This window comes from Sus scrofa, chromosome 12, assembly GCF_000003025.6.
Source record: "Sus scrofa isolate TJ Tabasco breed Duroc chromosome 12, Sscrofa11.1, whole genome shotgun sequence".
In the NCBI taxonomy this organism is placed as follows: domain Eukaryota; kingdom Metazoa; phylum Chordata; class Mammalia; order Artiodactyla; family Suidae; genus Sus; species Sus scrofa.
Genome location: NC_010454.4, coordinates 42087486 through 42101152, shown reverse-complemented (window position 1 = coordinate 42101152; position 13667 = coordinate 42087486). Strand labels below are relative to the sequence as shown.

At 52.1% G+C, this 13667-nt stretch overlaps 1 protein-coding gene across 2 annotated transcripts; it reads left to right on the top strand.

The window, feature by feature from the left end:
- TMEM98 (transmembrane protein 98) lies at positions 1-13462 on the top strand. Of its 2 annotated transcripts, none has more exons than XM_021067443.1 (8): positions 1-134; positions 683-772; positions 3242-3422; positions 5172-5303; positions 6288-6321; positions 8243-8358; positions 10507-10566; positions 12595-13462. In XM_021067443.1, the coding sequence occupies exons 3-8, from the start codon at positions 3292-3294 to the stop codon at positions 12800-12802; spliced, it is 681 nt and encodes a 226-aa protein (XP_020923102.1). In that variant the 5' UTR covers positions 1-134; positions 683-772; positions 3242-3291; the 3' UTR covers positions 12803-13462. The 2 variants fall into 2 exon arrangements, with proteins under 2 accessions (XP_020923102.1, XP_020923103.1); XM_021067444.1 differs by lacking the exon at positions 1-134 and adding an exon at positions 2484-2708 and having other exon boundaries at positions 606-772; positions 12595-13454.

Genomic DNA, 13667 nt, shown 5'->3' with positions numbered 1-13667 from the left:
TCTCCGATCACCTCTCTTCTTCCCCATCTCTCATCTCACAGTCGCTGGTAGCGGTGGGCCTGCTTGTCACTGTCCAGTCGGCTGGGGCTGTCGTAAGAGCGATCGCTCTTCACCACACCCTAGGCCTGGCCCTAGTAAGTGGGTTGCATGCATCGTGGTCTTTGACCCTCATACTAACTCAGATGCTTACAAGTCGCAGCCGCTTTTACAGAGGATGGAACTAAGGTACCAAGAAGTGAAATTAGTTGCCCACAGAGGATGGAGCTAAGGTACCCAGAAGTGAAATTAGTTGCCCCCAATAGAGTCAGGAACGAAACCGGACTGAGTGTAGCAGCGCAGACTCCTCCACGCTCCACAACCAGGCGCACCCTGGAGTCCGCTGGTGCTTCCCAGCCCCCACTGGGCGGCCAGACCCTCCGTGCCTCCCTCCCCTCTGCCCGCCCTGCCCGGCCTCCCGGGGGGCGCGGGGACCGCCCGTCGGGTCGCTGAGCAACGGGCTCGCAGCTGCCCCGGTCTCCGGCGGCCCCAACCCCCGGCCGGCCCAGGGGCCAGGCGGTGACGGCGGCGCCTGGCAGCTGGGGATTTGGATGCTCCGCCGGCCGCTCCCCCGCCCGCGCAGCACCTCCGGGGGTTTGGCCGCCCGGACTTATCTCGGTTTCTTCCCGGCATGCCCCGCTCGCAGGCGGCCGCCAGTCCCGCGCCCGGACTTTGCCATCGCCGGGGGCCCGGCCGCGGGAGCGCCCCCTCCTGCGTCCCGGAGCCGCAGCCTCAGGTGGGTGAGCCCGGCGGGCCGCGGAGCTCGGGACCGGGGCCCCGGAGGGCCTCCCCCGCCAGTCCCCTCGGAGCTGGGCGCGCGGGGCGAGCGGGGCGGGGGGTGCGGGAGAGGAGGGGGAGGGGAGCCCGGCGCCCGGATCGGGGAGAGTCGGGGCTCTGCGCTCCGGAGCCAGCGAGCCCCGCGTGGCACGCGCGGGCCGAGTGGAGGTCCCTCCGGTATCTGGGTCTGGAGCGAGGGTTCTGGGTGGCCGCACGGGGGGAAACAGGAGGGCTCTCTTGGGTCCGTTTTACCTTGTGGAACTCGATAGAGAGAAACAGAAAAACTCATCCTGAAACACACAGAGGAGCAGACACAAAGAAAAAGAAAAACACTCGGAGAAACGCTCCTGCAGACCGACTGCGGAGATAGACGGCAACAACTCAGAGAAAAGCTCCTGCACACTCGGAGAAACACACCCGAAACGCACAGGAAGAGAGGAAACAAAGCCCGTGGTCTTGGAGGCCATGGGGCAGGGGGAGGGGCAAGGAAAGCCGAGAAAGCCAGAAATGAGGGAGGGGAGAAGAGAGACGGGGTGGGGGGGGGGCGAGAGAGGGGGAAATGAGAGAGTCAGTGAGAAATCAGAAAAGAAAGAAAGCGAAAGGGCTAAAGGAGGCGGCCCTTTAGGAGGGACAGTATCGAGAAAAACATCTAGAGAACCCCCCCATCAGAGATACAGAGACGAGACAGGTAGATCCCAGCCCTCTCACCCTCGTGGGCGAGTGAACCCCAGGTGGGAGAACAACTCTGAGTGGCACTTTCAGACAGCCAAGTCCCCACCTTGTCCGCCTGGGAAACTTCTACTCATCCCTCAAAACCCAGCTCCAGCATTACCTGCCTGGTGAAGAAAGCGTTGTGCAATCTCTGGGTACTCTTTTCTGGGAATTTCTGCATGTGGCACAGGCGCAGGGAGTTGAAAGGGTTTGTCTGCCTGTCTGCCTCTCCCACCCACTCCCCAAGTTTGGGGGCCTAATCTCCAGAATCCAGTCCAGTGCTTGGTACATAGTAATAAATATTTATTAATGATCAGGAGCATTCGAACCCCCCAAAACATGGAACATAGCATTAAATCCAAATAGAGGAAGAGATGCACCGTCCTGGAGTCAGAGAGAACGCTTGGTCAAAGCACTGTTTTTTGCAGGTGGAGAAATTCAAGCCCAGAAAGGGAAGGAGACTTGCTCAAAAGGACGAGTGGGAGACATGCAATGACATGATGTTGTGAATACTTACTTCTCTGAGATGCCAGGGTTCCTCCAGCCTATAAGTTTAAAATAGGGGCGATAGGGGAGTTCCCGTCGTGCACAGTGGTTAACGAATCGACTAGGACATGAGGTTGCGGGTCGGTCCTGCCTTGCTCAGTGGGTAACGATCGGCGTGCCTGAGCTGTGGTGTAGGTGCAGATGCGGCTCGGATCCGCGTTGCTGTGGCTCTGGTGTAGGCGGGAGCTACAGCTCGATTAGACCCTAGCCTGGAACCCATATGCGTGGAGCGCCAAAGAAATAGCAAAAAATAAAAAAAAAAAATAAATAAATAAAATAGGGTGATAGAACCTCCTCAATGAAAATAGGCGACAAATGGGCAACAGACACTTTAATACCCGTTGTAAGATTCCAACGCTGACACTCAAATCAAAACTTTCCCTAGAACTTTTAGAATTCTCTTTCCTCCTCAGAAAGAACAAGAGAGGTGATTATCCAGCTCAGCTTGAGTGGATGGCTTTCTGCTTCCCAACTATATAAACATGGACAAATTATGTCACCTCTCTGGACCTCAGTCTTCTCAACTGTAGAATGGGGAGACTGCTACCTACCTTATAGGACCCTTAGAGAAGTTAACGCATGCCAGATGTCTTGAACAGAGTCGCCCTCAGTGAATACAGTCCTGCCCTTCTTCTTCGGTGGGTATTTTTTCGTGCCCCCGGTGCAGATGTGAAGACGACAGTGCTAGTGTAGGTGTTTCCTTTTGTCTCAGGTCAGAAAGGCCATCCCAGTCCGAATGGGGAGCAAATGCTTTTAGTAAAGGAAAAGACAGGGAGTTTCCATTGTGGCTTAGCGGTAACGAATCCAACTAGGATCCATAGGATGAGGGTTTGATCCCTGGCCTCACCTAGTGGGTTAAGGATCCTGTGTTGCTGTGGCTGTGATGTAGGCCAGCAGCTGTAGTTCCGGTTCGATCCCTAGCTTGGGAACCTCCGTATGCCACGGGTGTGGCCCTAAAAAGCAAAAAAAAAAAAAAAAAAAAAAAACGAAAAGGCAAATTTGGGGCATGGCATAAGATGTATCCTGATTCTGTTCAGGCCCTTGGGTCTCCGCAGGTGACTTGGGGGGACCCAGCTGCCCTCCCCTTCAACCCACCAGCAGCCAAGACAGCACCGCCCCACCCTCTTTGGCTGCTTCTTCACCAGGCTGCCCTGCCCTTGTGTCTTTCCAGCTTCAGCCCATGCGGGGGATTGACCGGGACTGAGGGACCCTCCTGGAAGCATGGAGACTGTGGTGATTGTGGCCATAGGCGTGCTGGCCACCATCTTTCTGGCCTCATTTGCAGCCTTGGTAGTGGTTTGCAGGCAGCGCTACTGCCGGCCCCGGGACCTCCTGCAGCGCTATGATTCCAAGTGAGTGGCCTAGGGAGTGGGTGGGAAGGGAGATGGGCTGTGCCCTGGGGCTCCAACAAAAGCAAAAGAAGTTTGGTGCTGGGCTTTTTGTCTCTAAAATGGTCCCAGAAGGCTGTCCTTCACAAAAAAAGACCTCAGAGTTTAAGAATATTCCTTAAGCGCTTCCCCCCCCCACCTCGCCCCAAAATCCTGAGCAGCCTCGGACTCTGTCACTGAATGGCTTCACCCAGAACATATCTGTCCCACACTGGTGACCTTGCTTAGCGATGGACCAGCCGAATCCCTTTCCAGCCAAACTCGTAGGAGCGGAAATCCGATGCTACACATCTAAGCAAGAGACCCTGGGTGTCACGAAGTCCCAGCACAGGACCATCTGTCTCTGTGCGCACATTCCTCCCTGATGCTCTTCATGTGAAACGTATTTAGTAAGCAAGATCCTGCTTTCAGTTTAAGGATTTTTTAAATGTATAGTTGGTTCAATATTTGTGTAATTCAAAATTCTGAGTTGCCCTTGAATAATCCAGATGTCTACAACACTCACATGTATATAAGCTACTTTTTGTTTTTTTTCTATGACCACAGCTGCAGCACATGGAAGTTCCCGAGCTGGGAGATGAATTGGAGCTGCAACTGCCAGCCTACACCATAGCCACAGGAGCGCCAGATCTGAGCTGCCTCTGCAAGCTACACTGAAGCTTGAGGCAATGCTGGATCCTTAACCCACTGAATGAGGCCATGAATTGAACCTGCCTCCTCAGGGGCACTATGTTGGGTTCTTAACCTGCTGAGCCACAATGGAAACTCCAAGTTTCAGGATATTGTAGTTGATAGATCCTAAGAGACCCTGACCACCAACCCTCAGTTTTTCTTACCTCTCTCTCTGAAAACCTATCAGCATCTCTGTTGAGTAGTTAATAATGAGTGAATGCTTATTTGTGTGACCCAAGAAACCTCTGCTTTGGTGTCTCCTGTTTTCAAGAACCCTGTTGGAATAGGAGGTGTTTGGACGTCTCTGTGTCTCTGGTGTAACTGGGAGGGTTGGGCTGTGTGGGTGGACCACAGTGGGTCCCAGGACTGATTCTGCAGAGCACATAGGTGGGTACAGGTAAGTTTGGGTAATAGGAACTTGAGCTTCATAGAAGGGAGGCTTGAAGGGAAAATAAGTCACAAATGGATCTTATTTTGTCTCAAAGCAGCAGCCCTGAATAATACATCTTTGTCACGATTACGGCTGTAGCTTATCCTTTTCCTAAGCGGCTCACCTTGTTCCATGTCATTTTTCTTTCTTTCTTTTTTTTTTTTTAAGGGCCACTCCCATGGCATATGGAGATTCCCAGGCTAGGGGTCTAATTGAAGCTGCAGCTGTCCACCTACACCACAGCCACAGCAACACCAGATCTGAGCCGCGTCTGCAACCTACACCACAGCTCGTGGCAACACTGGATCCTTAACCCACTGAGCAAGACCGGGGATCCAACCCGCAACCTCATGGGTCCTAGTCGGATGCGTTTCCAGTGCACCACAAAACGGGAGCTCTGTGTCACTTTTCTTTTGTTTTCGTGCCCCTGTCTTCTTGACTCACTGCCTAGCCGTGTGCCCTGCCCACGCCACAGTCCCACTAGCCTTAGGTTTGCGTCCAGAGCAAGTCCCTGCTTTAACTGCCGTCCTTTCGGGGGTGGTGTGCGGGCCCCGAGGAGGAGAGAGCCTCAGTCACTCGTTATGAAACCACATGCCTGGGCTTTCCTCCAGGCCCATCGTGGACCTCATCAGCGCCATGGAGACCCAGTCTGAGCCCTCTGAGCTCGAGCTGGGTGACGTTGTCATCACCAACCCCCACATCGAGGCCATTCTGGAGAATGAAGACTGGATTGAAGATGCCTCGTAAGGGCTTGGGGACCGTGTGCCACCTGGGGATGGGGACTGGGGCTTCTGGGTGCCCTTGCCAACCTCCCTTTGTTAGAGCCCTCGACCGAGAGCTCAGGAGCAGTCGCTTGCTGCTCTTTCCCCTGCTGTCACCGTGGGGGGGGAGGGACTTAGACTGTGACACCACAGTGTTTGTCCCTGCCCGCCCCATTCTGTAGACCTGAACACTGAGGCCCGTAGATGTGCGGCAGAGGTGTTCCGAAATCACCCTAATGCGCTTGGGCGAACCCTGGGGTGCCTGTGAATTTGACCCCCAGGCTCCAGGGATGAAGCCTTTGTCTGCAGTGCCCCTTGGGCATCCCGCCTCCCACCAGGAGATGCTGCAGGTTAAGAAGTGTGTGCCACCTGTGTCTCAGCCACGCCCTCACTGGGCAGGTGTTTATGGCTGTGATGGGTGGGCACTCGGCCAGGCAATGAGACTGGGGGTGGAGACAGAATCCTGCTAAATACAGTATTTCAGAAATGATGGGTGGGGGCTGTCTCTGTGCACCATACAGTGGGCACGCGGAGGAGGTGGGGTCTAGAGTTGCTTGGGGGGGGGCTCGGGAGGGTTGGATTTCGTGAAGCCTTTCCCAAAGTGGGCACCTTTTGTCGTGGGTCTTGAAAGATGACTTTGCCCAGCTAAGCGTAAGGGGAAGGAGCCCCTGGATGGAGGGAACTGTCTGAGAAGGTCAGAGAGATGCAAAGGCATGTCTCAACTTGTTGGGGGCAGGGGGGTAGCACCTCCTGGAAGAGTCTCCTGGGTCGGGGAGGGTGGAAAAGAGAAGGCAGGGAGGGAAGGTGCTTCCTGGTTTAGCTTCCGGGCTTGTCTATTTTACCACTGCTGTCAGATGGTGTCCAGCCGTGCCGTGGGTCGGAGCTGGATGAGGTGCAGAGGTGGTGGCCTGAGGGTTATGGGCCTCTCTGAAGAAGCACTCATGAATTTTTTTTTTGCCTCCCCAGGGGTCTCATGTCCCACTGCATTGCCATCTTGAAGGTAACACTCTTGGATTTGCCCATGAGCATAAATAAAGGGTGGTCACCAAAACAGCCAGCGCACAGTGTCTGAGGGGAAGGGGCTTTGTGCTGGCCTGCGTTTGAGGCCTGTCACCTGCGTGGCACTTGGAATCTCTCCCGTTCACTTTCGCTCCCGCCTGGATGGTCTGTTCTGCTTTAGAACTGTCCAGGCCCTTTCAAAGGCATCAGTCCACCGGGTCCTGTCCTAGTGCGGTGGCCTGAACAGCCCGGGCAGTCACTAACCCATCTTCACTGACCGTGGAGAAGGCTCAGTGGCCGGGGCTGTGCGGCTGTCTGGGGCAGAACGGGGCTTCCCAGCCCCTCCCTGGCATGCACTTTCTTTAGCAGAGAGCTCAGCCCTCTGCAGCCCGTTGAGTTCTGTAGGGGAGCTTCTCCAGTTACTAGAAAGTTCGTCACCAGCCCTTTTTGGCTGTGATGGTGGTCAGTCAACTGGGACAATCACCCATATCCCAAGCATCAGGACTTCAACTTGAAGGCAGATTTTTTTTTTTTTTTCTTTGAATGCCTGCAGCCTCCAGGACTAGGTGGAGAGTTGCATCCACTTTGCATTTGGGGTAATTTTTATAGTTTTGGGAGATTTTTCTAGTCTCAGCATTTGGTTTTCAATTCTTGCCAGGTACTCTCCTACTTAATAGGATAATAATAATGAAACTTTTGGCCAGTAACCTGGGACACCGCACATTTCTCTCTCTGCCTAGTAATTAAAGACGGCTTTATCTTTTCTTCAGTGTCACTCAGTCCAAGATATTCAAAAATCTCTTCTTCAGCTGTCTCTTGGGGGGACAAAGAATCCAGGCTTATTACTGAATTTCAAGAAGCTCTCTGGGTATAGACAGGGTCACAGATGGAGAGAGGTGGGTCTGATGACTAGAGCAAGGATGCCGTATTCCTCCCCCCTTCTCACAATCAAGACATGTCGTGGCGTTGGGTTTTGTCCACTGCCCTTGCCTGTTAGAGCAGGGAGATGAATGACAGCTGAGGTGTGGGATTGATAAGCCGGGAGGAGGTTTCCTGGATTGGACTCAGTGGTCCATCCTGAGATGCTCAGATCAAAGGAGAGGTTCTCCCCTTCCTCTTGGCATCTCTTTTGCTTGGCTACCTGCCCTTGAGTCCTTGTGATGGGACCTCGGGGGAAGGGCCTGGGCTCTTGGGCTTCTTTCTGTCTCTCTTTTCCAGCCCCGAGTATAAGGCGAGTGGTGGGACTTCTTTGCCAGGGACAGAAACACAGCCAGGTTCTGACATGGGGAGGCAGGGACGTGGGGAGCCAAGCTTTGGGACGTGGCCAGTACTGTTGGTGGAGGGTGAGAAAGGCCGCATGTCCTAGTCTTGCCACTTTCCTGCCTTTCTTTTTTTTTTTTCCCCCCAAAGCCCTTTTCCCATCATCTTGACAAACACACTAAAAGGTCACCCAAGAAAATTGTTGAAATCGGTTCGCTTTTAGAGGACGTGCTCAAAGGGAACAGTTGCTCCTGGTCCCCTTCATGTTTCTGAGGCTGCCTGCAGAGATCTTTAGCATTTGCAAAGACTAAGCCAGGAGATGAAGGAATCGAAAGAGAAAATAGGTTTTTGCCCTTAAGCGAGAAGGTGAAACTCGAGCACATGATTTTTCTTAGACAGATTATTTCAGCTCCGGCTTCTCTAAGCCGAGACCCTGACCCTGGTCTGAGGCTCCTGCCCCTCCCTCACCCAGCCACGTCTCCGGCTTTGCCTCTTCTCCCCCGTTTCCTCTAATCTCTGTGTACTTTCCACTTCAGTCTGCCTGCTGAGTTGGGGGGGGGGGCAGGTGTGGGCTGGGGGAGCCGTTTTGTCTTTGTGGGGGTGTCAGAAAGCCTCTGGGAGCGGGTCCCGACTCATCACCTCTCTCCTTCCCGCTGCGTTAGATTTGTCACACTCTGACGGAAAAACTAGTTGCCATGACAATGGGGTCCGGGGCCAAGATGAAGAATTCAGCCAGTGTCAGTGACATCATCGTGGTGGCCAAGCGGATCAGCCCCAGGTGAGCCGTCAGGACCATGAGGGCCCCACGCTCCAAGGGAAGGGCCCCGGGCTGAGGTGGGGGCAGGGCCAGGCTCCTAAGAAACTCCGTGGGCAACTTTGGTTGTTTGTGTGTTCTGGGCCAGAAGCACAGTTCCCACTGGTGCCCACCCCTCGTGCAGCGACCTCCCGGCTATGCCCCGTCCCAGCCAGAGTCTGTCCTGGAGACCAGCTCCTTGCCTCTGTGCTGTCCCCCGCTGCCCCATCCATGGCCCAGCCAGCAGCCTCCAGGACGGGGTGGGAGGTGAAGAGATCATTCAGATCCCCCAAATTCCAGGCCGTCTGCAAAATCCCCCGTGGGAGGCAACCAGCAGGATTGCAGTCAACAGCTCCGCCCCCTCATTTGGGCTTGATTTTGTGAAGAAAATAAAGCCCTTTTCTTAGAGGGAAGGGTGGTGCTAAGTTTGTGCTGCCATCTGGTGGCTGGTATGTGGATGTGCCTGAGCCCAGGGTCCTTCCAGGTTTCAGGTATTTCCTTAACCAGCCACTGAGTTCCGGGGGTCCTCTCTTTCCACGTTGCCACGCCTGGGTGGATCGTGAGGAGGCAGCCCTCTGAGGGAAAATAAAAGAGTTGATGCTCTTGAACTCCGTGCAGGGAGTTCAGTGTGTTGAGAAAGTGGGAGGGAGATAATCCGGACGGTTCTCGGCTTTCTCTGGAGCTGTCCCAGGCGGGCGTGGCTACGTGAGTGGTGTCAGTTTGGGTTGGCCCCTTGGCCTGTGGACCCTGTAACCCAGGATCTGGGCAAGCCCCAGACCTTCCTCTGGCCACCTGTGATTGACAGAGTCTGCATCGCCGTATCTGCTGGACCTCCCGCGTGCTTCCGGTCACTTCTAAGGGCCACGGCTAAGAGATTAGCCTGGGTGCTGGAGCGAGGGTGTGGTCGACCTGACCTGGTGCTCATCCAGCCGCAGGTCTGACAGAGCACCTCGGACTGCTTCCAGAATGATCCCTGCCGTAAATCAATCAGGGTCCTTTGTCTCTTTGGCCTCAGACTTCTGTCTCCTGGCTGTTTTGTTGTTGTTCCCATTGTTTTTCTTGCTCCATTTATTCCAAATAGGGTGTTGATAGCATTTTAGTTTCAAGAAGATGGACTTCAGCTGCAGGGCAGAGAAGGGCTGGCTGAGACGGGCACTGAGAGTGACCGCGCCTCTGCGCTTCCTCACCAGCCACCTCAAGGGCGTTCAAGGGCATCTGTTTTCAAGTGCTTTTGGAAATCAAACAAGACATTGTTTTTTGCTTCTTGACTATCAAGTGGTCCACAAGCAAAGATCTGGAGGAAAAGCTTGAACCATGCAAACCAGAATGAATAGTAGTTCCTTCCTGAATTCATATTAAAAAAAAAAAAAAAAAAAAAAAAAAAAAAAAAAAAAAAAAAAAAAAAAAAAAAAAAAAAAAAAAAAAAAAAAAAAAAAAAAAAAAAAAACCCATGGAACTGTACCTTGTGCTAAAAGAAATCCATTGGAGCAGTTTGAACCCAAATTAAACCTGGAGGTTTTTCTAGTGTTCTCTGTAACTACCTTTACCCATTTTTTTAATATAAAAGTAATAAATACTGTAAATCAACTAGAATAGAAAACATAAACATCATAAACTTAAAAACAAGTAATAAATAGTCATAAAAGTTAAAACACTGCAGACATAGAGTCTCCGACAAGTGAAGGAACCCCTAAATTCCATCCCATCCTAATTCCTGGAGGGACTGCTCTTGAATGATGTGTATTCCTCTAGATGGCCCCCATCTATGAATAAACATAGCTTTTGTTTATTCATTTTTATGCAAATGAGATTGATCAAACTTTATTGTTTGGCAATATGCCTTTTTTAAATATGCCTTTTTAGTGTAGCAGTATATCTCAAACATCATTCCAGATGTGTCAGATGGTGCTCTGTAAACCATTGGAACTAAAACAAAAGCAGAAAAAACTGCTATTCTCTGCACTGAACCTGAAGTCTTTCTCTTTTAAGTCTCTGTCGGAGAACGCAGGTTAAGAGAAAGTCACTAAGGACTGGGTCTGGACTTTTAGAAGAATTGGGGTAAGGAAAGAAAGGAGGGAGAAAAGACCCCAAGAAAAAAAAGGGAAATACTGAAAACCCTTTGCCTCCCTTCAGAGTGGACGATGTGGTGAAATCGATGTACCCTCCGTTGGACCCGAAGCTTCTGGATGCCCGGTGAGAGGGGGGTGGTTGTTCGGCTTTTTCCCCCGCTCAAGGCTGCCCGTGTGTCAGATCTGTGAGGTTGGCTGTTTGGGTTGTTGAGGAGAGGGCTGGTTCGGTGGGTTCCTGAGGCTGCCCAGGCATCGGGTACCATTTATTTCATTGTGACTGGTCAGCCAACTAGTGAGCCAAGCCTGGCTGGGGGCTAGAAACCCCAGAGGAGGAAGAGCCAGTCTTAGATTTTGATTTTTTTTTTTTTTTTTTTTTGTCTTTTTAGGGCCACACCTGTAGCATATGGCAGTTCCCAGACTGGGGGTTGAATCGGAGCTGCACCTGCCGGCCTACACCACAGCCACAGCAACACAGCATCCAAGCCTTGTCTGTGACTTACACCATAGCTCACGGGAACGCCAGATCCTTAACCCACTGAACAAGGCCAGGGATCGAACCCGCATCCTCGCGGATACTAGTCGGGTTCATTTCCACTGAGCCACAATGGGAACTCCAGATGTTGACTTTTTATTCTTGACCAGGCTGAGTCCTGTCTGCACCTCCCCTCCTCCCAGTTCCCCGAGGGCCCTCTCTGCTTTTGGACCCTGGAAACAGACGTGCCTCAGTCATAAGTCTCGCCCAGTAGGTCCCTGGTGGGCAAGGAAATGAGCATGGAAGCGACAAATCAGCTGAACCCCTGTCTTGTCATCCTCCCCTAACACATGGAGATTGAGATTGTTCTGTTCTTCTGCCAGATGTAAACCCACTTTAAAAATCCAGGTTCTTTTGTCTCTCGGAGTCAGACGACTGTTTCATAGACCCCTGTGTAATAATGGCCAGCGAGGCCGTGGATCACAGAAACTTAGCTGGATTTTCAGCCGCACTGCTGTGGCTGCCCAGCGGTGGCCGTGGGCTCGTCATCGCTAACGTGTTCCCCAGTGGATCGTGCACATTCACTGTCCAGGAATCTTCCAATACTGAAAAAAAATAAAACCTCCTCCTCCATTTGGTTTGCAATTAAATTTTTTTTTTTTTTTTTTTTTTTTTTTTTTTTTAGAGCATGGGAAACTAGCCCTGGCTTTATTGATTCAGGGTCAATAGGTGATGCCCACAGTGGAGTATGAATATCCTGCCCTCAAGGGGCAGTGGTTGGGGACATGCTTATCCAATTGACTAGATCCTGTCTGTCCCACAAAACCCTCTTCTGGGTGATGTGAATGGGAGCGTGGCAGAAAGTGGGCTCAGAGTCTTAAGTAAGTTAGGGAGACTCAGAGTATTATATTCTTCTAAGAGTTTTAGCACATGCATCAGCTGAAAAGGGCTTCAGTTACTCTTTTTTTTTTTTTTTTTTTTTTTTTGCCTTTTCTAGGGCCGCTCCCGCGGCACATGGAGGTTCCCAGGCTAGGGGTCCAACCGAGCTGTAGCCGCCAGCCTACGCCAGAGCCATGGCAACGCTGGATCTGAGCCACGTCTGCCATCTACACCACAGCTCACGGCAATGCCGATCCTTAACCCACGGAGCAAGGGCAGGGATTGAACCCGAACCTCATGGTTCCTAGTCGATTCGTTAGCCACTGCACCACGACGGGAACTCCAGGCTTCAGTTACTCTTATTTAACCCAGACATTCCCAAATTTATATGAACGTGGAATCAACTTTTTTTTTTTTTTTTTTTTGGTCTTTTTGGGCTGTACCTTCAACATATAGAAGTTCCCAGGCTAGGAGTCAAATTGGAGCTGCAGCTGCAGCTGCTGGCCTATGCCACAGGCACAGCAACGCGGGATCCAAGCTGCATCTGTGACCTGTGCCACAGCCGATCCTTAACCCACTGAGCAAGACCAGGGATCAAACCCGCATCCTCATGGATCCTGTTGGATTTGTTACCACTGAGCCATGACAGGAACTCTGGACGTGAAATCATCTTTAAATGTCCTACTCAGCAACCTCCCAGGGAAGAGACTCCAGCTTAGAGAACACTGGACTCCAGCCATTTGGGCTTTGCAGCCACATTCTTTATATCTGAGGGATCCTGATCCTGTTGTTTTTTCCTAGGACAACTGCCCTGCTCCTGTCGGTCAGTCATCTCGTGCTGGTGACCAGGAATGCCTGCCACCTGACTGGGGGCCTGGATTGGATCGACCAGTCACTGTCAGCCGCCGAGGAGCACCTGGAAGTCCTTCGAGAAGCAGCCTTGGCTTCCGAGCCAGATAAAGGCCTCCCGGGCCCCGAAGGCTTCCTGCAGGAGCAGTCAGCTATTTAGTGCCTACCGGCCAGGAGCTGATCCCAAAGGGCAGCCCACTGCCGGCTGGGTGGCTCAGCCAAGCCTTCCATTTTCTCCCATAGAGTTAGTTGTTCACCACTGGCAGGGGGAGTCCAGCTGTGTGCCTAGTAAAGCAGGAGGGCCCTTCTGTGGATGCCTCCCATGTAGTTCCAGATGGTGGCTGGTGACGGGCAGTCTAAACCCACAGTTAGGGGAGGTGACAGCCACTGTCTATACAGCAGAGCTTCGGAACCTGGAGGACCGGCAGCTTTGTTTAGCTCACCTCGTGCTTTCAAGAAAATCGAGCCACTGCTAAGAATCAGGAGATTTCACATCAGAATCAGAAGGTCTGGCTTCTCTTGAACAATCAGAAGGTGAGGCAACTCTGATCCGTGTTTTCCAAAGAGGACAATCAGTTGGAACTAAGTAGGAGCTGCCTCTCTTGACAATGCTTATACTCTCTCACCTGGCCTATTCCATTTGTTTGTATTATTTGCCTGGTGTCTGAGGCATCTGAGTCCCTCTTTCCTTTACAAGTTTGTGTTTGAAGGTGAGCAATGTAGAGTTGATCATTCCTTTTTTTAAAAAAAATCATTATGCCTGCAATTTTACCTAGCCACCACTAGGTGGAGAGTAAACGTGTACTTAGCTTTCCCTCAAGTGTGTCGTTGTTGAGTCAAATTCAAAGGTGTGGTGTGTGAGACCTATTTGTCTGAGGATGGAAAGAGGACGAGAATCTCGAGGATGCCTCATATGTCTGACTCAACATGAGATATTTAGAGTCCGCAGCCCCCACACCCCGCCCCCAGAGGGTTCAGGCAGAGGTGAAGATACCGCCAGGAAGTAGTTTCTGCCCTGGCAATGA

Coding starts and splice junctions, on each gene's coding strand:
- TMEM98 (XM_021067443.1), top strand. CDS start 3,292: ATGGAGACTGTGGTGATTGTGGCCATAGGCGTGCTGGCCACCATCTTT. Junction 3,423..5,171: donor CTGCAGCGCTATGATTCCAA/GTGAGTGGCCTA, acceptor GCTTTCCTCCAG/GCCCATCGTGGACCTCATCA. Junction 10,567..12,594: donor CCGAAGCTTCTGGATGCCCG/GTGAGAGGGGGG, acceptor GTTTTTTCCTAG/GACAACTGCCCTGCTCCTGT.